Source organism: Heloderma suspectum, chromosome 6, assembly GCF_057233095.1.
Source record: "Heloderma suspectum isolate Gila_16-S chromosome 6, 16-S_ref, whole genome shotgun sequence".
NCBI lineage: Eukaryota > Metazoa > Chordata > Lepidosauria > Squamata > Helodermatidae > Heloderma > Heloderma suspectum.
Genome location: NC_139463.1, coordinates 124,202,753 through 124,230,077, shown reverse-complemented (window position 1 = coordinate 124,230,077; position 27,325 = coordinate 124,202,753). Strand labels below are relative to the sequence as shown.

Genomic DNA, 27,325 nt, shown 5'->3' with positions numbered 1-27,325 from the left:
CTGGTTGGCCACTGTAGGTACAGAATGCTGGACTAGATGGGCCTTTTATTTGGCCTGATCTAGCATGGCTCTTCTTATAAGCATCTTCCCTATAAGGAAAGGCTACAGCAGCCTTCTCCAAACCTGGCACCCTCCAGATGTGTTGGCCTACAACTCCCATCATCCCTCATCATTGGCTATACTGGCTAGGACTGATGGGAACTGTGGGCCAAAACATCTGGAAGGCCACAAGTTACCTACCTGTGGCTTAGAACAAAGGTGAGTAAGGGAGGACATGATAGGGGTTTACAAAAAGATGAATGGTGTGGAGAAAGTAGACATTCTCTCTCCCTCTCAAAACACAAGAACCTGGGGTCATCTGATGAAAATGATGGTTAGTAGATTCAGGAGAGGCAAAAGGATATTCTACTTCACAGCACACAATTTGTGGAATTTGCTCGCACAAGTGGCCACACCAATGATGGCTTAGATGGCTTTAGGAAGGGACTAGACAAATTTGTGGGGGTGGGCACATCTATCAGCAGAATGGAACCTCCAGATTCAGAGGCACTTAGGTTTATTGGGGAGGGGCTATTGCCTTTCAATCCTGCTTGTGTGCTTCTGGAGGGCATCTGATTGCCACTGTAAGAAGCAGGATGATGGACTAGATTAGGGGTGTTGAACCTCTTTCAGGCCATTGGACAAATTCCATTTTGGAGAAGCTCTTAGGGGCCACATTCCAGTGGTGAATGGGGCTAAATGCTACAGAGATGGAGCCAAAAATACCACCATATTGTAGCTTAAAGCTCTTACTGCCCATAACTAAGCCTTACTAAGCCCTTCAGCCTTTTAGAATGGGGGAAAAACTGCACAAAAGCCAGGAAGCTACCAAACAATAAGTAGTTGGGAAGGGAGAAGAGACGTGGCCATCTGAGGAACACCAAAGAGCTGGACCAGGGCCCCAGTTCTGAGGTTCTGCACTCCTGGACAAGATAGGTGTTTTGGTCCAATCTAGTAGGGCCCTTCTCATGTCCTAGGTTTTTGGAGATGGAAGCGAGGTCAGTCGCTGCTGTTGAATGGGGGGCATGGCTTATGCTGGGCGAGAAATAAAAAAAAAAAGTGTCACCAGGATCATGTATGCTCATTGCATGACCAGTAGTGATGAGAACCCCCGAAGAAGGTGAGGAATATAGGGAGAGACTGCTGGGTGAACTAGGCTTACTGTTATGAGTAGGACCGGGGTGCACCTCAGAAAGAGGAAGGAAGGGGAGGGAGACAAAGGAGGGAAGGAACAAGACACAGAGAAAGAGGGAACAAGGCGCAGAAGACAGAAGGAACAAAGCACCAAAGGTAGAAGTGAGCAGAGGGAACAGGAACCAAAAAAGAAGTGACAGAAAGAAAAACAGAAGTCCATTATCAGGCGTCCCTGGAGAAGAAGACACCAACAGAGTAAAAAGTCAAGGGAAACAAATTGGCTGTCAAAAAGGAAAGAAACAGCAGAATCAGCCAGAGAGGAAGATAGACTCATACTGAGCTGGAGTGTTAAGAAAGAAGAAGATATAAAGGACCCCCCAAAAGGGGGGACCTGAGAGAGGGACGTTAATATACAGACTGGCAATAACCAAGCGCGCTGGAGTCACCAGCAGGCCGAGGAGAGAAAGGAGAGAAGTAAGGGAACCGGGGATTGTAACTCAGTGCCATGTCCCAAGGAGGATATTTTGAGAGTGAGCGGCACTACCAAACCCTGGAAATGGCTCCGGCCCGGCCCGGGGGCACCGACCTGGGCCCACTCTGTGAATCGGAGCTGGCTTCATACATGGGAGATGAGCAGCTGCTTTCGGAGTTGCTGCAAGGGGCCCAACAGAGAGTGCCCAAAGGCACCCCGTTCCCCAACTACTTCCCTGGGGAACCGTACCCCTTCCTGTCCTACGGAGGTGAGCGCAAGGGCCTCGGGCCCTTTGACCCACGGTCTGTTGCTGTCAAGGAGGAACCACGAGGCACCGATGCTGGAAGGGCTGATGGACGCCACCCCTACAATGCCACGCACTTTCCAGCACCCCACTGCGCCCAGGTGACCCTCGCCCAGCCGGGAGTGCGTGCTGGACAAGCCCTGAGAGTGCTCAAGGTAAGGAGGCGGGAGGTCCCTTGGCTGCTCGTTGCCCTCCCCTCACCCAGCTTGGAGACTCCCTACTCTAGAACATGGTTCAGACCCTGAATTCTTCATGTAAACCTGAAATTCCTTCCCATGCTCATGCACCGTTCTCCGCAATGCGATCTTCCTTGAGCATTTATCACGATTCTTTCTACAGTGCCATTGACGTACATGGCACTTTACAGACTATAAGGAGAAAGGTCTCTGCCCTGGGGAGCTTACAATTTATAATGCAACACAGGGGAGATAACAGAGGAAGGGGAAGGAAGTGGAAGGCAGGGGTGGACGGGAAGAAGATGCGGTTAACCCAGTTACACATACTGAAGGCTTAGTTACAGCAGGGCAGCCTTCCCCAACCAGGTGCCCTCCAGATGAATTGGGCTGCAAATCCCAGCCAGCATGGCTATGCTGACTGAGGATGATGAGAGTTACAGTCCAACATATCTGGAGGGCATCAGGTTGGGGAAGTCTGCAGTAGGGTATGAGGACTAGGGGTGGTGCCACATATTTCACGGAAAAGGGGGGCTTGGAAGAAGGATTTGAAAGAAGAGGGGCAGCATCTCATGAGCCAAATCCTGAGGATCTTTGGCACTTCTCTTCTCAGAACTGGGTTCTCCTTCTTCCAATCCACAGTAAGCTTTGCATCTCAGTTCCTTTCTCCCTGGGACCAGAGGACTGAGGGGTCCTTTTTGCTTACCACAGAAAATCCATTCAGGAAGAAAAGATGGAATAGCTGCACAGTGCCTCCTGAGGCTTTCTTCACACGGAGCTTTTATCCTGTGATTGAGATTGCTCTTTCACGGAAGTTTGCAGGCTCTTTACATGACACCGTGAACCTCCAAGGCATCTCCTGCACTGAATGCCCTTCATTCTGTTTTTAAATAGATCACAGATAATGAGCTATCAAATTACCCCGTTGTGTTCCGCTTGAGTTCCCTCCATGAAAAGAGGAAAAGCAGCAAGAAGAGGAGCGAGATCAATGAAAGATAATGGAAGACTCAGATATGGGGAGAAGAGGGGGGAAAGGGGAGGGGGGAAAGGAAGGAAGTCAGGGAGTTGTTGTGATCCTGCATTTAAAACAGAAGCAGAAAGCCCCGTTTTAAAAGCAGGATTTTAGGCTGGTGTAGAGATGCCCTGATCCTTAGCAGCAAGAGCCCTCCATCTGGAAGAACCTTTTCTGACCCCAAAAGGCCAGTCCTTAAGCACCAGACAAAAGGTCATCATACAAAGTCCTTCTGATGTTTACCCAATCAGGTTGCAAAAGAAGGTTCTGTGCTTCTACAGCTGTTCTAAAGAGGCACTCCAGAATTGGAGCCTCATCTTCAGATTTGAGTTTATTAAGGGAAAGGCTCTCTTTGGGATAGGCCTGATTTATTTAACCTCAATCAGCGACAGCAATTGGGTCTCCGAGTCTCAGTTGCAATGCCTCCTCTGACCTGCGGCCTCCTGCTCCTCTCTCCATCTCCCCAGGGCCCGCCTTGCAGCCCTTCCCCGCCCTGCGGCGCTCCCAAGGGGAAGAAATCCATGAACAAAGACAGCTTGGAGTACCGCTTGCGCCGCGAGCGCAACAACATTGCTGTGCGCAAGAGCCGTGACAAGGCCAAGCGGAGGGTCATGGAGACGCAGCAGCGCATGGTGGAACTCCTGGGCGAAAATGAGCGGCTGCGCAGCCGGGTGGAGCAGCTGATGCAAGAGACAGAGACCCTCCGTGACATTTTCCGCCAAGTGCCTGAGGCTGCTGGTCTTATCAAAGGGCTTGGGGGCTGCAGCTGAAGTCAGCCGGGGAGGAGAGCAGGGTAGGCTGGAGGAGATGGGGCCTGGAATTAAGAGGGGTGGGATTTGGAGTGTGTAAATAAAAGAATCTCTCATGCTAAAGGCTCGCTTGGGTGATCTCTGGTTGACTTTTCTTTCTTTATACACGAGGAACTGCCGTACATCGGGGTGGGGAACCTCTTTTGGCTGGTGGACTGAATTCTGTTTCGGAAAAGCTCTCGGGGCCGCGTTCCAGCGGTGGGCAGGGCTGAAGGCAAATGGGAGTGGGGGCCCAAATACCAGCATATTCCAGCTTAAAGCGCTTACTACCAGTAACTAAGCCTTAGGAGAGGCCCTTGGAATGGAGGGGACACGACACAAAAGCCAGGAAACCACCAAATGATTGGTGGTCGGGTGAAAGGGGGTGTGGTCAAGGGAGGAATGTATGGCCGTCTTGAGAACCCCACAGGGCCAGACTGAAAGCAGAGGAGGGCCAGGTGTGGCCCACAGGCCTGAGGTTGCTCACCCCTGCCTCAGACAGCGAATTGCATCAATAGCCCAGTGGGCCCAGTGCTGTCCACTTTAATTGGCAGCTGCTCAGGCCAAGATCTGGAGGACCAGTAATTGGAGGTGCTAAGCACGAACCCTAAGACCACACAATATGCAAAACCACTGAGCTACTATGGCTGTTGTACTGGATGTGGGGAAGAGATGGAGTAAAGCCGGAGGAGAGAGCAATCAGAGGGCAGATTTACACACTTCACATTTTTCATCCAACACTCTCCCCCTCCCTCCCATATTTGCTCAGCACAGGGCAAAGGAAAGCAATTGTCATGCAAATGGTGCAGAAGCGCAGAACTTTCATGCAAGAGTTGACAAAGTGATGCTGTTTAATGTAAATGCAAACAGATCCTCTGTGAGCATCAGAGCTAAGCGGGGATTTGAACCTGAACCCCCCGAATACTGCTCTACTGGGCTGCCCCGCCCCCTTGGCATCCGGCTCGCCAGTCTTCCTGAGCCAGGACAGTATTGGAAAGAGAAATCATGTCCGTTTGCTATTTCCTTTGACAAACCTTTGTTTTAGACCAGAAGTGGGGAATCTTTTCCGGTGCTGAGGCTGCATTGCAGCCCCCAGACCAATCTGGTGGGCCAGATGATGTCAAGAGGGCAAGCCTTGCCTTAAAGCCCCACCCTGAAGCTCCACCCCTCCACTGATGTCATCCACCCCGCCCCGCCCATTTTATTCTTCTGTGTGCAAAGAGATGCATGTAGCTCCATGCCTCTCCCTGCATGAAGAAAGGCACTCAGCTGGCTGAGTTAGGTGTCTCATTCATGTACAGCATGCTGTCCCAATAGGTGCAACACACGGTGTGCAAATCATCACTTGGCTGGCACCTGGAGGAGCTGTTCCTCCAGACACTGGCCATGTCGGGTACCTCCTTCATGCGCTGCACGCCATCTTGACCAGGCTGGCACACAGCGGGTCCCTCAGGTACCTCTCTGCTCTAGACACTCACCTAACCCTCTGCCTGTGCTGTACTATTGATTTGTGCAAGTATGTGACGGATGCATTCTGTGGAAGAGATCTAAGTGGGTAAATAAAGACCACTACCCTTCCTGGCACAGTTGTTATCTCTGCTGGCTGAGGATGCTGGGAGTTCAATACATCAGGCTGAGGAGCCTGTTCTCAAACACACACTCCCCTGGAAGCGGAACAATCTGGATTGGGTGGGTGGAGGACGGTCCTTTGGTCACAACAGAAAAGACAAGGACTTGCATCCAACAAACTGTGTATGTAGGAATTTTGCAATGTATGTGAAATGCAACATAAGCTATCAGAGAGGAGAACGCAGAGGAACAGAAGAAGCGGTTTTATTCCAGCTCATACTCTGTCCCTCCAGAATAATATTGTCTGCTCTGACTGGCAGTGGTTGTCCAGGGTCTGGGGCAAAGAGAGGGCTTTCCAATTACCTGGTGTTATGGAAATGGGGGGGGGGGATTGGACCTGGGACCTTCTGCAAGCAAAGTATGTGCTCTACTCCTGTGTTACAGTCCCCTCCATGCAGGGAGCCTGGGACATTCACTCTGCATGTGAGCTGTGTGCATTGGTGGATCATTCCCCAAAAGGACATGCCGAAGTGTTTGGGACTTCTTTTTGTTTAGGAAAGGAGAGAGCCAACTTGGTGGTGGGGACATGACCGAGATTGATCACATTATGGACAGGGTTGAAAAGGGTTGAAAATGGGGACACAGAGAGAAGCTTTTTCTCCCTCTCTCGCACTACTAGAACTTGGGGTCATCCAGTGAAATGGGCAATTGATTGAGGACTGATAAAAGAAAGACCTGCATGTTCATTCCTGGAATTCACAGCCACGAGGCCTGGCGGTGGGTGGTCACTGCCTGAGATGGCTTTCAACAAGGGAGAGCACAGATGTTTACGGAGGAGGAGGAGGACAGCTCTACTACCAGCTATTAGCCCTGACAGCTACATGGAGTGGAGGCTGGTGGCTCCGATGTCAGTGGGGCAGTGAATCTGCTCCAGGTTTCAGTCAGAACTCTAAAGGAGCTATCCAAGGTGCTCCTTTAGAGTTCTCACTGGTTCTGACTGACACTCGGAGCGGATTCTCCACCCCACTGACATTGGAGCCACCAGCCTCCACTGGCTACATGTAATATCCATGTTCAGTGGCTGTCTGCCTCCAAATACCAGCTGCCAGAGCTCAAGAGCAAGAGATGGTAACAGCCTTCATGCCCAGCTTGCTTTGAAGGCTTTGGCCTTCCCAAAGGCATCTTGTTGGCCATTGTAGGAAGCAGGAGGTTGGATGAGATGGACCTTTGGTCTGATCCAAGCCAGGGCATCCTTTTCCTAAAGCAGGGATCCCCAACCTCTTTGGGTTGGTGGGCACATCTGGAATTTTGAGTGTGCGCCATGGACACTCTCAGAAAATGGCTGCTATGGGGTCGCTCGCCCCTTCACAAAATGGCAAACAAACCACCCATTTCACAGAAGATGTACTGATGAAGCACAGAGACAAGTAACTTGGCCAACAAACTACACAAGGGCAAAGATGAGGACTCACCCTGTAATGCCAAATCACATATTTGCACCCATCTCCTCTAGCTGTCCCCACTCCCCGAGGACTCCCTACCACCCCCAGCTTTTCTATTTTTTTCATAGCAGCTGGACACACTGCAAAACAAAGTGCTGGACTGCAGCCGCCCTTATTTATTTTCTAAGAATGCCTCTGGACCTCAGATGGGGACAAGAGCTTATCTTGGAAGGCAAGCTGGTGCTGGAGGCTACCACTTTGCTTTGCAGCATGCCAGCCTCCCAGTCAACTTTTTTTCCTAACAATAAAATAAAAATCAGGAGGGGCAGGGAGCTTGAAGGGCACCTAGAGAGGTATCTGTGGGCAAAGTGGTACCCACAGAAATGACATTGAGACCCAGTCTTAAAGCATCCCTGAGAGACCTCCACCCAGCCATCCAGGAGCAGGTTATTAATTAATTACTGCCATGCAGGACTTCTAGGTGCCTTTCTCTGTGCTCGGCTCTCTCTCTCGCGTACACACACACACACACACACACACCAGTTGCACAAGCCAGCGGTTGATGTTACAACCTCTGGAGAGAGCTTTTGGATGGAGGTGATGCGACATTGCTAACCTCCCGGCCACTTCTGACATCTGCCCACATTCCCAGTGCCCCCTTTCAGAGACATCCCTGTGCCTTGCAGAGTCCTCTAGAACATAAGGTTTGGGATCTCAATGGCCACACCACTCTTGCCAAGATTTTGTCGTTCCATCCCTGCCCCTGCCCCCCATCAAGACAGAGGTACAAAGGAGCCAACCTCAAGGTAAGCCAACCCCTATTGCATTATCTTGTGAAACAACCTGTTACGCCACCAGGAAGGAGAAAGAAGGCCTGCCACAAACCACAAACTTTTCTCTCCTCCTGCCCCACCGCAACACACCATTCTTGCAAGTGACCCCGATGTAGATCAGACTAAAATTGGGAGTCCACCCCCAAGTGCAGCAGACCCTCCCCAGCTCTCCATGTTCTATTTGTCTGTCCCCTCTGACCCAGCTAGCCTGGAGGCAGTGTGTGTGTGTGTGTGGTAGTCCCATTACCTCCCAGACGTTGCAGGCTGCCTACCCACCTACACCACAACACTTATGTTTCCATACCATCAAGGACTACCCCCTTTGCCCCCCCCCCCCCCCGGCAAGTCAGGCTCATCACGAGAAAGGCTCCAGCAGCCCAGAGGAAGGCAGGGAGGGAGAGGTAACTTTCTCCTCCTGGGCCACACTGTTTTGGATGCAAAGCAAGTGGGAGATTCCCGTTCATAGCAGACACTCCTGCAGCCATCCTCAACTGGCTGCCTTCCTGATGGGTTGGACTACAACTCCCAGCATTCCCCCAGCCAACCACGGCTGGCTTAGGGATGCTTGGAGTTATAGTCCAACACATCTGGAAGGAAAGGCCATTGCCTCATAGGGGAGTTGCTCCAGCCCCTTGATCAGTTTAGTTGTCCTTTTCTGCACTTCTTCCAACTCTACAATATCCCTTTTTAGGTGTGATGACCAGAACTGTCCACAGTATTCCAAATGTGGTCACACCATAGATTTGCATAAAGGGAGTAGAATCCTGGCAGTTTTATTTTCGATTCCTTTCCTAATTATGCCTAACATGGAATGTGCCTTTTTCACACTGGGCCAACATTTTCCTCAAGCTGTCCACCACAACCCTGAGATCTCTTTCTAGATCAGTCACTGCAAGCTCAGTTCCCATCAGCTTATACTGGGTTGGTGTATTTTGCCCCAACGTGCATCTCTTTACACTTGAGCTCTGGCTATTGGGAGGCATAGAAATAAATAAATTAATTAATACTTGCTCATATTGAACTCCATTTGCCATTTAGATGCCCATTCTCCCAGTTTGGAGAGATCCTTTTGGAGCTCCTCGCAATCCCTTTTTCTTTTAACCGCCCTAAATAATTGGATGTCATCAACAAACCTGGCCACTTTGCGGCTCACTCCTAATTCCAGATCATTTATGAACAGGTTGAAAGCATTGGTTCCAATACAGATCCCTGTGGGGCCTCACTATTTACTTCCCTCCATTGGGAGAATTGACCATTTATTCCTACTTTCTGCTTTGTGTTCTTAAACCAGTTACTGATCCATAAGAGGACCTCTCCTCTTATTCCATAGCTGCTAAGTTTGCTCAGGAGTCTTTGGTGAGGGGCTTTGTCAATACATTTCCAAGGAAGCCATTTGAAAAGCCCTACAGAGCAGGCAATAAAATGTTAGTAACTGGGCCTGCATTTATGGGGAATGGACTGCAAGTCCCATGAGTCCCAGCTGGCATGGCCAGTGGTCAGGGTTTATGGGAGTTGTAGTCCAAAGTATCCAGAGGGCACCAGGCTCCCTACCCCTGGTTCCAGTGTTTTTGAAGGCAGTGCCGGCTCCAGGTTTTGGAGGACCCTTGGGCAAGGCCCCCTCGGTGGGCCCCCTCCCTCAGTGGGCCCACCCTCCCACCGCCATGGTCACCAGCTGGTCTTGCTTCTCCTCTCTCTCATCGTTGCTACCACTTGCTGGCTTGACAGCCAGGGAGCCAGGAGGCCGCGGCAAATCCTGCTCTCCTTCTCACCACTTGCTGTCTGGGCCAGAGCGAGAGGCAGGGGAACAAGCAGGTTGCAACTGCGAAGAGAAGCAAGTCCAGGGAGCTCTTTCCATGGGCCCCTGCTGGGTGTGGGCCCCCGGCAGGTGCCCGACCAAGCCTACCCGTGACGCAGGCGCTGTCTGATGGGGCAAGAGAGAGTTCCTCCTAATAGGATGGAGTTGCGAGGGCCTCTAGCGGCCACAGGTGGACTAAACATAGGCACATAGGAGGAGGCTGAGTTATACCAGGGTCACGTTTTGTCTATGTAGCCCAGTACTGTTTACTCCAAGTGGCCAGAGCTCTGCCACTCTCAGGCAGAAAGACCTTTCTTTCCCCTCACCTGCTCCCTGCTCCTTTTCTCTTTCCTTTTTTAAACTGCAGATGCTGCTATCTGCACGCAAAGCCTTTGCTCCACCACCGAGCTGAGGCCCCTCCTCAGATAACTGTGCACTTTTTCTGCATGTTGTCTGTCTCAGCTGCTCTCGAGAAGGGGCGGTGCTCCCTCAGGGCCCTTCTGCGATGGGGCTGCCACATACCAGGTGCTGGAAGATGGTGCGAATCTCAGCCACAGAGGTCGGGACTCCAGGAACATGAGCCCAATCCCCCCACCCTGAGGCACCCGGCTAGCAAGAAGCAGTTGCAAAGCAAGGGGCCACAGCAGAATGAGAATTCTGCCTCCTGCAGAGCCGCTGTGAACCGGACCTGCATAGGCTGTAAGCACCACCCCGAAAACTGCAGCGCATCCCAAAAGCCAGCCTCAGCTCCCACTCTGTGAAACAAGAGCGGTCGTAGCGCTAGGGACACCATGGAGACTGTAAGGGACTCTGCAAACTGGAAGCACCAAATACATTATTCTAGATAGATACACAGAGTGCAGGGGTGAAGAACCTCACGGCACCAACCTGGCCCTCTGGGGCTTCCCGGATGGCTACCCCCACTGATCATTTGGTGCTTTCTCAGATTTTCTGCAGTGTTCCCCCCGCCATTCTAAAAGGCTGAACTGCCCCTCCTGAGGCTTAGTGACTGGCGGGAAGAGCTTTCAGCTAAAATATGCTGCTGTTTTTGGTAGGCTGGCCTTTGGCCCCACACACTACTGGAATGTGGTCTCCGAGAGCGTCTCCAAAATGGAAAGACGTTTTGGCACCTCTGACATAAAGAGAGGAAGGCCACAGCAGGCTCTCCTGGTCACAGTAGAACCAGATAGATACCACATTCCAGAAGAGGCAAGTTACTGCACCAAGTGAGCTGTAGCCTAGCTACAGTTATCCATGCTCTGACAACCTCTCGTCTGGATTACTGCAATGGGTGATATGTGGGGCTGCCTTTGAAAACTGTCAGGAAACTTCAGCTAGGCCAAAATAGGGCAGCAAGATTGTTAACAGGGCCTGGCCAATGAGATCACATTATGCCAATACTTTCCCAGCTGCACTGGCTGCCAGTCCATTTCCAGGCCTGATTCAAAGTGCTGGTATTAACATTCAGAGCCCTAATCTTAAGGAGCGCCTCCAGCAACACCAGACAGGCCACTTAACAAGATCAGCCTCGGATGGCCTTCTCTCTGTCCCATCAGCCAGGACTGCTAGACTGGTGGGGACAAGGGAGAGGGCCTTTTCTGTGGTGGCCCCCACTCTGTGGAACTCCCTCCCTAAGGAACTCCGTCATGCCCCCTCTTTAATGAGCTTCCACCGTGCATTAAAAACGTGGTTGTTCAGGCAGGCATTTGGGGTAGGTTAAGTTATTTTAGAAACTGTTTTTATTGTAGAATTTTATTGTTTTAAACTGTTTTATTATACGTTGTACATTGCCCAGAGTGGCTGGGTGACCAGCCAGATGGGCGATTAATAAATTTAACAATAAATAAAAATAAATAAATGGCTTGGGTCCAGGTTCTCTGAAGGATCGCCTCCTCCCATATGTGCCTGCCCAGTCCTTAAGGTCATCCTCAGGGGTCCTTCTCCAGGAGCAAAGGAAGTGATCCTTCGGGTGGCTACCAGCAAGAGGGCCTTTTCTGCTGTGGCACCCCGGCTGTGGAATGAGCTCCCTAGTGAGGTTCGCCTGGCACCTACGTTGTACTCTTTCTGGCGCCAGGTGAAGACCTTTTTATTCTCCCAGTATTTTAGCATTTTAGCTTCCTAGTCTTTTAACTCTGGTGTTTTAAATCTGTATTTTAAATCTCTGCATTGCTGCTAGGTTTTATTCTGGTTGCACCTTTTATATTGTGGTTTTAAACTTTCATATTTTATATTGTTTTGTGCTGCACGCTGGTTTTAATTTCTGTGAACCGCTCAGAGAGCTTCGGCTATTCGGCGGTATGGAAACGAAATAAATAAAATAGGTGGGAAATGGCTACCCACACTGAACTTCACTTCTCCTGTGGCTGGCAGGGACAACCCGGATCGTGGGCCAGAGAGACGGGCAGCAGAAGCACCAAGGCCTGTTATTTCAGCGTGGTTAACAGGGTTGTGAGTGGTGCACCCTCCCTCTCCCCAAGACCATCGCCTGACCGGCATGTCAGACCTACCCACTGTTCATACGATCTCCTACAAATAACACACAGGCAAACCATCATGCAAGATGGCTGTGCTTTGGATCAAATGGTTCCAGCTTGCAAAACAGAAAATGAAAAAAAGAAAAGGGGGAACAGTTGAGAAAATCTTGATTTTATATGGGGGGGAGGGAATGACAACATAGATCAGGGCCCCCCAATGCAGCACCCGTGGGCACCATAGCACCTGCAGGGACCTCCAGCAGCACCCACAAAGCTCTCTCTTCCTCCCTGCCCCCTTCAAAAAAATTGTTTTAAGAAAAACCTTGGAAAATCTTAGGGCAGTCCTCTTTCTCTCCGTTTCTAGCCTCTGGCCTTGCTCTTTCTCTCCCTTCTGCTCCTTTGCCTTGTTCTTCCCCCTCCCAGCCTCTAGCCTGGCTATTTCTCTCACCACCACACAAACACCTCTTCTAGCTCAGTTTTAACTTGCCGGGGCACCATGGCAGCCGCTGCGTGCTTAGCCACATCCACCACGGGAGCCATTTTGTGGTGGCACCCACAGCGGCTTCTCAAATTCCCAAAGAGCCCATGGGTCCAAAAAGACCAGGGAGCTCTGACATAGAGGGAAGCGAGTTTGCTCACACCCTCCCTCAGCAACGTCCCGCAAGCCCTGCGTCAACTGAAGTCCCTCAGTGGGGAACAATTGGGAGACCAAATGTCTAGGCTGGGGGGGTGAGAAAGGGCTGTGCCCCCACCCTGCTCCCTGGCCTCAGAAAGGAATGATTGCAGGCCGTCTATATAAATAAGTGGGGGGCGGGAGGAAAGAGATGGATTCAACCACCTGGGGGCTGGGAACTGGCTCTACGTAGTGCCTCTTCAGAGAAGTCAACAAGTTCGACCAGGCCTTTCCATCAACAAAGTCTTGTTTGTGGCAGATTGCAGGTCAGCGGGAAGCTGTTGCAATGGGGCGTCCTTGCTGTGTCCCCTCTCTTATCTCACCTCCTCTCTGATTTATGGCAGGTCTGACCCAAGACACCGCCAAGGGCTTCGAGATTGGCAAACACGACATCTCTCCTCGTGTCTGGGCACGGAGCACAAGGCAGGATGACGTCGACCGGCCTTCCCCAACCAGGTGCCCTCCAGATACATTGGACTGCAGCACTGGGAATGGTTGGCTGGGAATGATGGGAGTTGCCGTCCACCACATCTGGAGGGCACCAGGTTTGGGGGAAGCCGATGTAAACAGAAGCAGCAGCAATCCCAGCACGTAGGAGCTGGTTTGACAGAAGAAGAATTCCGGCCTACCTTTGGGTCACGTTCCTTCAAGTCCTACATATAATCAAGGCCGAATATGGGAGGGAGGGTGCCATAGCAGCTGTGCTGCAATACAGAGGACTGCAGTGTAGGCCTCAGAATCAATACCAATGTCCCCTCCCTCATGGAACATTCTAGAAGGGTGAATGGAGGGGCATGGTCAGGAGGGGCCCCGCCAAATGGGGTTAAAAACCTGGCTCAGCTCACTGCAGAAATAGTGTGAAGGAATATGTTTGATGCCTCTGAGCATTAAAGGCCCTGATCAACAGAACCAGCCTGCAAGTTCCTCTAGCCAGAAAGGAGGGTGTAGCTCGACTCCCCTTCATGCTGCCTGCTACCACACTAAAGAAAAAAACAGAGAATGCCACCGCTAAGGAAAACCATGGGTAGACAGAGGATCCTGTTGCTAGAGTTTGCAGGAAACAGACACACACAAAGTGGTCTGCTGCACTGCAGATTTGAGGTGCACAGCTTGCTGAAATATGGGTGAAAACCCAAACATGGGGAATTGTGTTTTATTATATACTAGCAAACGGACCCGGCTTTGCATGGGTTGGAATAGGCTTTAATTTGATACAGCAAAGGATGTGGTAGGCTGTGTTTTCTATAGGTTGTTAGCTGCCCTCGGCTCTTTATGAGAAAGAGCGGGATATCAATCAAATAAAACAGCAACATAATAAATTCCAATGATAGAAATCCAGTTTTTTAAATTATACTTAGATCACACCTTCCGTCCATGATGAAACTCAAGGTGGTATACACAGAGTTCCTGGGTTCTCCCCAAGGCTGGCCCAAGATATTTTGCTGCCTGAGGCAAAGAACGAGATGGCACTTGCTCCCATTCCATGTACAAAAGCTGACTAGACTGACAATAAAAACTCTCTTCAACACTGGTGATGGGACAGCATCCTCTACCACACCTGAAGGCAGCAGACCAGCTTCGGGGGTGCAGGGCAGTCTGTGTGGCACACAGCTCTCTCTTCCAAAACCTTACTGCCACCTCTCAGCATCTGCCGCCTGAGGAACTGCCTCACTTTGCCTCATGGTAGGGCCAGCCTGGTTCTCCCCCATCAAACCACTGTTTACTTCAGCAAAGATCACAAAGCTTTAGATTAAGGGAAGGGAGCCAGTGACCCCTCAGATGTTGTTGAACTCCCATCAGCCACAGTTCACATGGCCAGTAGTCAGGGATGCTGGGAGTTGTAGTCCAACATCTGGAGGGCCACTGGCTCCCCATCCCAGCTTTAGATCACGCCCTGGGACTAGCAAAGTGCAATGAAAGGAAAATAGGGCTCATTTCCCTGCAAACTGGGCAGCTATTTGGGAAGAGTATGCGTATGCACGATATACCTTTCAGTGTGTTGGGCATTTGTATGTTACTTTAACTACTGGTTTAAGATCCAAGCTATGGATGATAAAAGATTGCTGAAACTCTTGGGAAAGAACAGCTTGCCCGATTTCACAACTGGCTGCAAAGAATAAACCAATTGATACAGTCCTTTGAGTCTTCTCTAGCATACCTTCTCCTCCAGTAAGGCAGCGTCCTCCAAAACAAAATTTCAAAAAAACCTGAGGGCGCAATCCTATGCATGTTTAGACAGGAAAAAAGTCCTACAACTGGAGTTGGGCTTTTTTCTGTTTAAACATGCATAGGATTGTGCCCCGAGTTATATTTACATTCAGCAGGGCTTGTTTCAGTTGGCCAATCTAATGCTGATCTCTTGGTGTTGCATGATTAAATTTGATCACAACTATGAACACTCCCTTCCAGATCTTAGATAGCTCCCAAAGAGGAGAGCTTTTACGCATTTAAGGCTTTGGCAAACGACTCCCACTGCCTTGGACGGCCATTATATCCCATCTAATTTAAGACTCCCTTCCCCAAGCTGGTTGGTGCCCTCCAGATGTGTTGAACTGCAACTCCCATCATCCTCAGTCAGCAGGGCCATTGGAGGGCACTAGGCTGGGGAAGGCTGACTGTAGACACTGCATTTGTGGTGCAGGCAGAACAGAATCAATAATAGAGAGACCCTAAAGTGAGAAAAATGTATCTGGGTTGATCATTTTCAGGACAATGGAGCATTTTAATCCTTTGCATTCGGTATATGACATTTATTCTGCTTTGTTATGACTCACATGGATTGGTCATTTATTGTGTGCATAATAAATCATACATGGATTGGTCATTTATTATGTGCATGTGTAGGGGGTCCAGTTTAGCACGACACCGAGGAATAATGCGGGAGAGGTCACAGATTTTGGGGGGACCCAAGGTGCGCTCCAGCCCCCGTTAGGCCTGCCCTGCTGTCGCAGCCACCTCTTGGTAAAAGCGAGCAGCCAGGTCCGGCACCGCTTCCTCCAGCTGCCTCACAAATTCATTGCGCTCAGCCTCCGTCCAGCCACGGAACCACTGGTCCCAGAGGCGCATCTGGCACTCAAAGATGGACGGGGGCTTCCCGGGTCCCACGCTGAGTCCTGCCAGCCCTTCCAGCAGCGGGAGCACCTTCCAGGGCACGGCCTTGTCCACCAGGTCACGGAGGAAGCGCTCGCGTTGCGCCGGGGCCCAGCCCAACAGCCAGTGCAGGAGGCAGCGCATCTCCTGCGCGGTCACATACGACAGGGGCAGTGGCTCGGACATCCTGCAAGGGGCAGCAAAGGAAGAGGGGCAGCGGGTGGGGGTAGAGTTATGGTCTTCAGACTGGCAAAGGTGCCTTCAAAGTCTGAAGGCGCCTCGGGCTGTGTCAAGGGACAGGGAAAGCAACAGAGCTTAGGGCCAAAAGACAGAGGGCGGGATTTTAACTTGGAGCCTGCACCAAAGGGAAGATGCAGGAGTGTTTGCAAACACTGGCATGGAAGTTATACTGTCTACTCTCAACTTTTTCAGATCTGGAAGCAGTGGTGGAGTGGAACAAAGGTTTGCAGGGACGCAACGATAGCACTTTTTGATTAGGAAGGATGCTGACATCATCTGCTACCCCTCTCCTCCAGCTTCCCTATTCTTCTGAGCTTAGCTGCAATCCTCACAGAAGCTGGGGAGCTAAAATGGATTTTCCCAGCCACAACATAGAACAGAGCTATGTTACAAGCAACTGACTATCTTCAATCACTCTACATCAGATTTCCCCAACCTGGTGTCCTCCAGCTGTGTTGAACTGCAACTCCCATCACTCCCAGGCAGCATGGTCTGGCTGGGAACGATGGGAATTGCAGGCCAACACAACTGGAGGCAACAGTTTGGGGAAGGCTGTTCTATGTGTCGAGGGGTGATGCATGTGCATCAGCTCCACATGGATTTTCTCTGCAGCTGGAATTTTTAAAATCTGCCTGCATTGTTGGACTCCCCTTGGGAGTGTGCCTAGAGGGATCGTCATGATTCACCTGAATTTCAACATTTTCCACTACACCACTGCCTGGAAGTCAACCTTAATCCCAACCCGCAACATCATAGAAAACTATGTGCCCCATCTATGCCTTTCTTTTTCCTTCCTTCTCCCTGATCCTGGTCCTCTCCTCTTTTTGCATCCGTCTCCTTTTAAAAAATTCATTGAAGAGTGCTGTAAGTAGGGCCCATCTCGGGATCAGGTATGACCCACCAGCTGAAAACCAGCAATCTATTCTCTGCTGAGTTCTCAGGTTGGGGAAGCTCAGTCATATTCTCCAAGCTCCTTCACCTGGCACTTTATGCCCGCAATGCATGTATTGCATCACTCAACTCCAGCTATGAAAATGACAAACAGGGGTGCTGGACCTCTTTCAGCCTGAAAGCTGGATCCAATTTTGGAAAAGAGGGGCACATCTCAGTGGTGGGCAGGGCCAAAGGCAGAAAGGGCGGGCCCCAAATACCAGCATATTTGAGCTTAAAGCGCTTACTGCCAATAATTAAGTGTAAGGAGGGGCATTTCAACCTTTTAGAATGGGGGGGGGACTGCAGTCGGGGAAACCCCAGAGGACCAGAGTGGACCCCCCCCCCCAAGTGGGCCAGATTTGGCCACAGTTCAACAACCTTGTTCTAAAACAAGGGAGCCAAGGCATGCTTTGAAGGCAGAATATTTGTAATGGGTGTTGCAATACAAGGAGTGCTACATGTTACATACGGGAGCGTGTTGCAATACAGGGAATGGTGTCGGCGGTGTTCTAGGTGCCTACACATAACCATTAATCTAGAAGTGTACAACACCACAGCAAACTGTGCAGAAGTGAGGCAGGTTCTCTCAAAGAGCAGCAGAAGCCATCCAGACGTGGAAATGCCACTCCCCTCCCCAGAGTGGAAAAGCTGGGCAGTTGAGACCGACAGGGTGGAAGTCAGCCAGGTGAGATTTGTGCCCTGGAATCCCAAATGTTGGGTGAGGCGGAGAGGTTGTGAACGCTGCTTCTTCAAGCTGCCAGGGATCCTACCAAAGAAGAGGAAGATCTGCGGGTGCTGAAAGATGGGGAGAGACAGCTGAAGATGTGGGTGTCAGAACAGGAAAGGCTGGAGAGGAAGAGATGGGGGGAGGACTAGATGCCATTTGATTGTCAGGGTTGTCCATATGTGAAACCTGGGTTCAAATCCTGCCGCAGTTAAAAGTTGTAAAAGAGGAATTGCAGCGCCTCGCTCTCCCCTTAGAAGTAGAAGAATGTCTGACCAAACAGAATATGGTAGGTAGCCTTCTCCAATTGGCGGGCCTCCAGATGTGTTGGACTACAATTCCCAGAATCCTGCCTGGGGGATTCTGGGAGTTGAACTCCAACATATCTGGAGGGCACCAGCCTGCAGAAGGCTGGAATATGAGAAACCAGGATCCGGTAAGGTCCTGCTATAAGAACAAAGATAAAGGGCACCTGAATAACTCATTTGAAATGTTATAATAAATCGAAGAGATTTTTACACGTGTGCGTGCACGTGCGTAGCGGAGGCGGAGTGAGGCTTCGCTTGAACCCCCCCTGAGCTCCCGGGATCTTTGGGTCTCACCCTCCCCCACCCCAAAAACATGTGGAGTCGTCTAGAAGAGTACACCTGAGCATGTACAAAGCGCGCGTCTGATCGGAGTGAGTGCGTGCAGCCGGCCCACACACGTTTCAGAAGGTGGAGTTCGGCCCTTTGTGCGGTGCCAATTCCAGGGGGAGCAGAGGAGGAAGGGCTGGCGGCTGCCTTCTGCGGTTCCCTTTTCCGCTGGGTGACGCACGACCGCCACCTCTGCCCCCGCACCCCCCAGTGCGCGCGCGCGCGAGCGAGGGGAGACTGAGTTCTCACCTGGGTCCGCTCCCTGCTTAGCGCGCGCTTCTTCCCACTCCTTCCTCCGGCGCGGCTTCCATTTTCACCTGGCGCAGAGCCAGGGGGCGGAGATAGGGCGGAGAGGCGGAAAGAGCCGAGGGTGTCCGGAAAGGCTCGAACTCGAGTTTGACGCTCTGCGCGAGAACGGCGATTCTCCCCCGCTCGGCGGAAAGTATCGAAGCTTTCCCAGTGCAGGCGCAGCACCGCTCTGAAGATCGACGGAAGTTGCCGAGCCCCTGACGGAACTTTCTTCCGGGTTTTGGGCACGCTTCGCGGGACTCGGAAGCACCCGATGTAACCCGGAAGGAATTGCCGACCAAGAGTAGCGGCATCGCAATTCCCCCCCTTCCCGCGCCGCTGGGGTTCTGTACGTTGAGCGGAAGTGTCCGGAAACCAACGAGTATTGACGAAGCTCGAGCGGAGATTATCGAGCGAGCTCGAACGCGGTGTCGGAGGTCACCTCAGAGCGCCGAAGCCGCCTTCGGAAGTTTCCGAACGCCCCCGAAGCTCCGGGGAGGGCAGGCAGCGGCGCCACACAAGATGGCGGACGGGGAGGAGGTTACTCTGGACGGGAGGCCGCTCCAGGCGTTGAGGGTCGCCGACCTCAAGGCGGCTTTGGAGGAGCGCGGCTTGGCGAAGAGCGGACAGAAGAGCGCGTTAATCAAGCGCCTCCGCGGGGTGAGGAAAAGAGCCTAGCGGAAGGGGGCCCAGGGGCCCGGGCCGCTGCGCGCATGCGCAGACGGAGATGGACAGTTTTCGCCTCCAAGCAACGGGGCCCCTGGCCCTGGGGTGCCTATGAGTAGCACGCATGCGCGGGGCAATATCCCACTGCTGACACCAAGTAGGGGGGAGACTATGTGGGACTTTACTGGTTGCACATGTGAAGTGGGGAGTGTCCTATTCACACCATTGGCGGGGAGAGGGTCCCCACTTCTGACATCACTTTGGGGTTACCCAATAGGAGAAAGGGGTGTCCCTTTTAAGTAATGGGATAAACATCGTGGAAGTTGGGACTCTGTTGCTAAATCCAGGTAGTAGGAATTTCCCTTGGTAGGCCCTATGGTGACCTGCTAATCTACATCCCTACTACTTTTGGGTCTTGCCTTTCAGTTTATGCATCTGTATGCTTTTTTGCCCTGGTGAAATTCACCATAAGTATTTGTTCAGGCAGATGTTATAGGTAGTTAGGGAAAGCAAGCTGAGCTTCGCATGAGCTGAGCTGCTGTGTCAGAGTTCTGCTCTTATTTATTTATTACATTTATATCCCGCCTTTTTTCCTCCAAGGAACTCAAGGTGGCGTACACAATCCTCCTCCTCTCCATTTTATCCTCACAACAACAACCCTGTGAGGTGGGTTGGGCTGAGAGTATGTGACTGGCCCAAAGTCACCCAGCGAGCTTCCATGGCCGAGTAGGGACTAGAACCCGGATCTTCCGGCTCCCAGTCCGTCACTCTCACCACTACACCATGCTGGCTCTTCCAATTTAGGACTCATAGATTTTTTATTAAAAGTTTCTGTAATATATTTCCAACCTGCAGAGTGCTTTGCGACAGTCTCCTTTAAGGGTGTAGAGAACTTTAGCTTTTTAAAAGGTTTGTGTCAAGTAATTTAAGATAAAAATTGTATACAGTGGGGAGAACAGATAAATCAAGTACAGTAGTGCTAAGCAGTGGTGTGTTTAATACATAACACAAATATGAACACAGGGGCTGTGAATATGTCGGAAGTGTAGCAGCGGAAGAATCTGGAAGTCTACGTTAGGGAGTGTGGGACCTGGGCCCTTACCCTGTGTGGGGGCTGATCTCAGACTTGTGTGCGCGGGTGTGATGTTATTCTTTTCTTTGCTTCTACCTCAGTGACTTGTGGCTTGACTGAAATACTATGAGCATCATAGTAATACTTAGCATTTATGATGATCATAGTACTTGTTACACCAGTCCATTAAGGTAGGTCAGTGTTATTTTCCAGAAATGGAGGAAGAGAGAGTGAGTCTCTTTCCTAAGGCCACTTGCAGATTCATGGCAGAAGTGAGATGTAAATCCAGGACTGCCTGCTTCACTGTTCAGTCGCTTAGGCTATGGTAGCTCTTGGTCATTTGGTATCTCTTATTTGCTGGCTGCTTAGAGTGCAATCTTATGCTTGTTGTATCATAAATAAATCTTATTGTGTTCAATGAGACAAAACTCCCTGGTAAGTGTATATTTAGAAACCACAGCCTTGGTGTCTTTCTCTCTACTGGTAGCATGCCAGTTTGGATAATAAGGCAGCATGGTGTAGTGGTTAGAATAAGAGTAGGCACTTGTAGTCCAAAGCATCTGGAGGGCACCAACTCCTGTAATCCCTGACAATTGGCCATGCTGGCTGGGGCTGATGGGAGCAGTAGTCTAAAATATCAGGAGAGGGCACCAGTTGTCTGCCCCTGTGTTAGAGTGTTCGATAGGACTGGGGGATTTGGGTTCCAGTCACCACTTGCCCATAAAGCTCACTGTGGGTGACCTTGGCCCAGTCACACACTCTCCATCTAACATACTTCAAAGGATTGTTGTGAGGGTAAAACAGGTGGGGAGACCATTTATACTGCCTTGAGCTCATTGGAGGAAGGATAAGAGGGAAATGTAGTAAATAAATAAAATGGGGCTGTGCGTGTTGGGTGTGTTATATAACTGCTTGGGCCCAGGGAGGTGGAACTTGACCATGTAATTTCTTGCACACCTGTATTTCTGGACACATTAGTAGAGTATGTGTGGATGGGAGCCAGGGTTTAATTTGAGCTGCAGTTTGCCAGGAGCCAGACCTTGTGGTTTCGGGGGAGAGCTCAGCCCTGGAATGTGTGAAGTGGACATAGAAAGAGAGGATCTTTCATCAGTCACAACCAGCCCCACATCCTTGGGATTAGAAGAGGCTGCTGTCAGGCAGTTTGAACCCTAGTGCCTCTCTTTGTAGAAATGAACAAAGTAAGGCTAGTGAAAATGTAATTTTGCAACATGCTTCACATAAACATTACATATGTGTAGATAGGTATGCTGGCAAACGAACTTTGTGTTGTGTGAGTAGATGCTTTCCTGGCTGCCACTGCAAAGCCCCCATTCAAGTGTAGGAAGGGAGAGACCTTGCATTCTCCTGCATTCTGTTGCTTGTTTTCTGTCACTTTGCCCACTGTCTGCTCGTCATCTGGCTAGGTTTGGGCACTTAACCTTTCAAAAGATTTGGCCAGTTAACTAATCAAGTAATGGTCAAATATTTTTTAAACACGAACATTATGAGAGCAAGAAAGAACAGAATCATCAACAGGTTGGATACTTATGCTAATGACAAAAAAAACAGTTGGCTGTTATTGTAAAAATATGTCATTAACCTTTTAAAAAAATACAACAAATTATTTATTTGATTACATTTTTATTCTGCTCTCCCCACAAGTTGCTCAGGGCAGTATACATTATTGACCTGCTATTATATCCTCACAGCAACTCTGGGTTAGATTAGGTTAGGTTGAGTGTGTGACTCACCTAATGAGCTTGGTGACTGAGAGAAGATTTGTACCATTGTCTATGTTGCCTGGGGATGATAGGCATTGTAGTGCAACTCATCAGGAGGGCCCCAGCTTGGGGAAGCCTTTCCTAGTCCAACACTCTACCCACTAGGCATCAGATTTTGCCCCTGATGGATTCTTGGGTACCTTTTTGGAGATGCCCACAGTTATGGCAGGTGTACAGGAAGCCATATTCTGGTTGAACATCAGGAAAAACTTCCTGACTGTTAGAGCAATACAACAATGGAACCAATTATCTAGGGAGGTGGTGGGCTCTCCCACACTGGAGGCATTCAAGAGGAGGCTGGACAGCCATCTGTGAGGGATGCTCTGACTTGGATTCCTGCATTGAGCAGGGGGTTGGACTCTATGTCCTTGTAGGCCCCTTCCAACCCTACTCTTCTATGATTCTATACAGTAGGAGAAGCATTGCTATGCTGCTAGATTTGCTCCTAGCAGAGCAAGTGGGTGAGTAGATCTTGCTAACAAGTAACACCAGGATGAAACACTAAAGGAAAGCAGCTACCTACACATTAGTGTCCTGGGATTCATGGAATATTTGTCTGTGGTCAAATAATAGGTGGCCTGCTGATAAGTGACAAGTGTGCCAAGACTACTTCTGGCCACTGTTCTGAGGCAGATGTCATGTTCTGCATTTCAAGCAGGAGAGTAAATATGGGCTCCTTTTCAGCCATTTCTAGTAACATGGTTTCTTGAGACTACAAAGGCTGTTGATTTCGACTTTCTCATTACCATGGTGTGCACAAGGGGTTGTCATTGCTTCTGATTGGATAATTTTTGCAGGGAGGAGTTGCATTTGGATGGTGGCATTTTTGCTTCTTGCTAGGTTGGAGGGCCACAAGTGAGCTTCCTATGAAGATCTCAGATGAAGGTTCTGTGTGGAAAAGATTCACTTGGGGTTCAAGTTCCATTTGGGTGGTATGGTTGATTTTGACTTGGGGAAACTGTACAGAACAATCTATTTCTGATCGAGTTGACATCCGTAGATTTGGTTGTATCAACAGTATAGAATAAGTTGTTATATCATAGTAAGAGGTACGAAATATGTAAAGCAGCGAACTTCTGATTGCCTGCTGTGTGCTTATAGAAAGGCTTGTAGTGATTGGCAGGTGACACTAACTTGGAAGACCTGGGCATAAAACATGGGGTTGAGTCAGAGGATATGAAGGAGTGGTTCTTGGACAGGCTGCACAATCTACGGTAAGGTGGTTTGGATTTTTGTAGATGGGTCAGATTGTTGGGTGAGGTGTCCGTTGATGGATTGGGTTAAGGATGAGTTTGAGTTGGACGAAATGGTTGATCCTTCCTGAGTGATGAGAAAAGGAGGGATGGGTTGATGCTGGCTGTCTTGTAAGGGCCTGGCAATGGACTGACTAGCAGATGTTGGGCTGTGGTGGGAAACGGATATTGCTCCATCTGTCTTGTTTGTGGGTCAGTGGATGGGAGGCATTTCTTGATGGATTCTGGCACAGCTTTTCTAAAGAATGTGGTTGGTGGAGATGGAGCTTGGGCCAGCCCCTTTGGGGCACCAAAGTTCTGGGCAGTGTAGGATCTTCTGACTGATTTTCTTTTTCATTGCAGGCCCTGATGCTTGAAAACCTCCAGAAGCATTCAACCCCACACACCACCTTCCAACCCAATTCTCAGGTGAGAGATGCCAGTCAGACAACCGCCGCCCCTTGCAGTGTGGTGAAGCGGCCCTGCAGAGGCTCCAGGGAGCATGGCCTTCTCTTTGTGTGTGCCTCTCTCTCTAGTATGGCTTGAAAGTTATCTAATGATTTTGCGTGCTCAAATACATTCTTTTCCTAGAACTGGGACTGGAACTCCGAATTCCCAACCCCAGGTTCCCCTCTCAGAACTGTGTGCAGAACCCCAGAGTCCAGGTGTCCCATTCTAACTCACTAGACCTGCAGTCACTTCCTAAGGTTGGGATTGAAACCATGGAATTTTGCCCTACTGAGGTCTATTGCTTTCTCTCTCATGTCCTGTCAGATTGGTGAGGAGATGAGCCAGAACAGCTTCATCAAACAGTACCTGGAGAAGCAGCAGGAGTTGCTGAGGCAGCGTCTGGAGCGGGAGGCTCGGGAAGCTGCAGACCCAGAGAGTGAGTGTGATGTGGCCCATTCTCTCCCCCCCCCCAATTCTTCCTCCACCCCCTTCCCCTGGTAAGACTTGGGGGGAACCTTGTCTTCCAGATTTAAGCCACATTTTGTTGTCCAATTTAGCAAACTTTAGTTCTGTAACCCAGGAATCCCTCACTTCTGGTTAGGGATGTATGGATTGTGTAAAATCTGTTCTGTCTGTTTCACGGGTTGTCAGGCACCTTTTGTTCCATTGTCCACCCATTGGCGGAGTTTGAGTTTTGTTGTTTCCAGATTTGCGCAAATTTGCATCGGCAGAATGTGCAAATTTTCATGAAATGGGCATTTTCATGCTTTAGCCTATGGGGGAAATGCACATTTTCAGCCAAGGCTTTTAAAATTTTTGTGTGTTTTTCTGCGATGAAATTTGCGCAAAATTCCCAAAGGTTAGAAAAATAGTCCATCCATAAGTCTGTGGAACCTGCCCAACAGGGGGAAAGCAGGTCTGCCGCAGAATCTGTGGGTTGGATTCATAAACATCCAGACTTATTTGGTTCTGTTGAGGATTTCTCCGACATTCCTACTTCTGGCCAAGGAAAACTCTCAGCGTGCCTTCTGCCTGCAGAGATACCTCACAGTAAAACCAAAATGGATCACTTATTCCTCCCTTTGTGTCCTGGACAGTCATCTTGCCCAATCAAGAGTTTTTGTGAAGTTTAGAAACCTTGTGCCAACTTTAAAATGTTTGATTTTGATAGTCCTCAAGTTACAGGTATTTTCCCCCCAGATATTTGTATTAGACAGGAGTATTGGATCATTTTACGAGGAAAAAGAAAAATGGTACCAATGTTCAATATTCTTATTCAAGAAAGAATGGAGACTGTCAATTCAAACAGGGCATAGGAAAGATGCTAAGGATACCAATAATATTGATGACTATGATCAAAGAGCTAAAAATAATAACTTCAGAATTCAAGGGATTGGAAAATCATGTTGATCAGAAGATTGAAATGACAGACAAACAGATGGGGAAAAGGATGTTGCTATTTTGTCTGCTGGCTCTGCAGTCTCTGTCATGGTTTTGTTGTTTTTTGGCTGTTTGTATTCTGTTTTTTTTATTGACTGTTGTAAGCTGCCTTAAGGGTGTTTGAGTTGAAAGAAGGGCATAAATTTTAGCTAGGAAAAGAATAAATGTGTAGCTTGGGAGAAAAATTCAATGGTCTGGCAAATAAAAGAGGTACTTAAGAAAAAGGTCAAAAGGAATTAGTATAGATGCAAGAGATATTGGTTAAAAGAATTTTGAAGCAGGAGAGCTTCACTCAAAAGTATATTAAATTGAAGTTGACAAACAGAGGAGAAAACGCAAGGCAAAATAATTTACAGTGCAATTGGGCTTGACTGCTCAGACGTATGTTTCACTGAGTTCAGTGAGGCTTACTCCCAAGTGAATGTGCACAGGATTGCAGCTGGACAGAGTGATCCTAAGCCTAGGTTTGGTGCTTGGGGGGGGAGGGGGGGGCCTAGTTCCACCTACAGAGTGCTACCGCTGGCTATGTTCCCACCAGCAGAAGATGGCATAAAGCCCCCAAATTGGGCATTCATAGAATCATAGGGTTGGAAGGGGCCTACAAGACCATCAAGTCCAGCCCCTGCTCAGTTCAGGAAGCCTGATTACCAGGCAGTCCCCCATCCAAGTACTAACCAGGGCTGACACTGCTTAGCTTCCAAGATCAGACGAGTTCAGGCACATCCACCCCTTGTGGGGCACAGATTCAAAGCCACTCTAATCTCCCAAAGGATCCTAGAATTTGGTCCTCAGTTACACCAGCTGGAGCTGGCATTGCAAAATTTCCCCCATCAATGGCAAGGGGGTGGTGTTTAAAAATATGGTGGGCTAAAAACTGCCTGCAAAGCACCAAACACACACACCCTGTCCTGGTTGTGCTTAGAAGTGGCAGATCACTTCCCCCAACCCATCTCAACCCTACTTAGGATTGCTCTGCAAGTCTTGTGGAGAGTTTCTCAGAGAAAAGAGAGGGTAAAATAACCCACAATTCATTGGGTTAGTGCACTGCTAGCATTTTCTGATGAAGAAGACAGGATCAAGTCAGCATGGAGGCTTTAGCCCAGGTATTGGAGTGCCAGCAACAGTCCATGAGACATCTTTATAAAACTTTATGATGGTGGTTTAAAAACACATTCAGTAAGTTCTCATATCAAAAAGATGCTGTGATAAACTGAATTCAATATTAAAATTTGTTCCTGTGGTTTTGTAGCAGGGGATTTTCCTTTAAATTCATTGGGTGGGTGGGTGTTCTTACAATGGACATGCAGTCTATGCTTTTCTCTGGAAGGTTATTTTAAGAAATTGGGGAGTTACATTTATTTGTTTAAAGTGTTGTTTGGCCTGCCTTTTCAAGGTGCACAGCCCTCACAAGGTGGTTTACAAGACTCTGAAATATATAAAATTACAATAATTACAATTTAAATGTTTAAACTACAAATCCAAAAAGAGCAGCAGCAGCCAATTCCCCACCCAACCTACAACACAATTCAAATGCAGACGGAATCTCTCATCCGTGTATCTGAACATCTTCAGAGTTGTTGTTTAAATAAAAAAGAAAAATACCTAGAAGTGATGGCATCATATCAGTCCTGGGGAGAGAGTTCCAAAGATGTGTGGCCACCACCATGAAAGCCCTGTCTTTGGTACCTGGCCATCCTAACTACTCTGGCAGGCCAGAGAGCAGGGCTTCCAATACTGATCTTAACATTCAGGCAGCTTCATTCGGATGGGGGCAGCCCTTCGGATAACCTGGTCCCAAACCATTTAGGGCTTTAAAAGCCCCAAATCACCCAATATAACCAGCTCAGAATAGGTGTAATATGCTCCAAGCACTTAGCTCCTACAAGCATTCTAGCTGCCATATTCTCCGTGAGTCACAGCATCTCAACCGTCTGCATGGGCGGCACAATGTTGGGACCCAAGATAATTCTGCTGTAAACCCAGCTGGGACTGAGTAAAAACTTTGATAAAATGTAACTGCTCAGTTATGTCAGATTTCTATAGATTTGAAATATAGAAATGGAGAT

General features: G+C 49.4%; 3 protein-coding genes across 4 annotated transcripts in view; 2 read left to right on the top strand and 1 right to left on the bottom strand.

Moving 5' to 3' along the window:
• The first annotated feature begins 1,297 nt into the window (after positions 1-1,297).
• CEBPE (CCAAT enhancer binding protein epsilon) lies at positions 1,298-4,009 on the top strand. The gene is made up of 2 exons (XM_084806489.1): positions 1,298-2,104; positions 3,602-4,009. The coding sequence occupies exons 1-2, from the start codon at positions 1,679-1,681 to the stop codon at positions 3,902-3,904; spliced, it is 729 nt and encodes a 242-aa protein (XP_084662615.1). The 5' UTR covers positions 1,298-1,678; the 3' UTR covers positions 3,905-4,009.
• Positions 4,010-15,478: 11,469 nt separating this feature from the next.
• On the bottom strand, positions 15,479-18,649 carry C6H14orf119 (chromosome 6 C14orf119 homolog). The gene is made up of 2 exons (XM_084806490.1): positions 18,580-18,649; positions 15,479-15,985 (listed from the first exon to the last, which is right to left on the bottom strand). The coding sequence occupies exon 2, from the start codon at positions 15,982-15,984 to the stop codon at positions 15,637-15,639; it is 348 nt and encodes a 115-aa protein (XP_084662616.1). The 5' UTR covers position 15,985; positions 18,580-18,649; the 3' UTR covers positions 15,479-15,636.
• Positions 18,650-19,130: 481 nt separating this feature from the next.
• Positions 19,131-27,325, top strand: part of ACIN1 (apoptotic chromatin condensation inducer 1) — a 35,829-nt gene continuing 27,634 nt past the window's right edge. For both annotated transcript variants that reach the window (XM_084806476.1, XM_084806475.1), the window contains exons 1-3: positions 19,131-19,278; positions 23,733-23,798; positions 24,144-24,255. Coding sequence is in view for 1 of the 2 variants with exons in the window: in XM_084806475.1 (XP_084662601.1) it covers positions 19,141-19,278; positions 23,733-23,798; positions 24,144-24,255 (316 nt within the window). In the remaining variant the exon portion in view is untranslated. The remainder of the gene's footprint in view (positions 19,279-23,732; positions 23,799-24,143; positions 24,256-27,325) is intronic.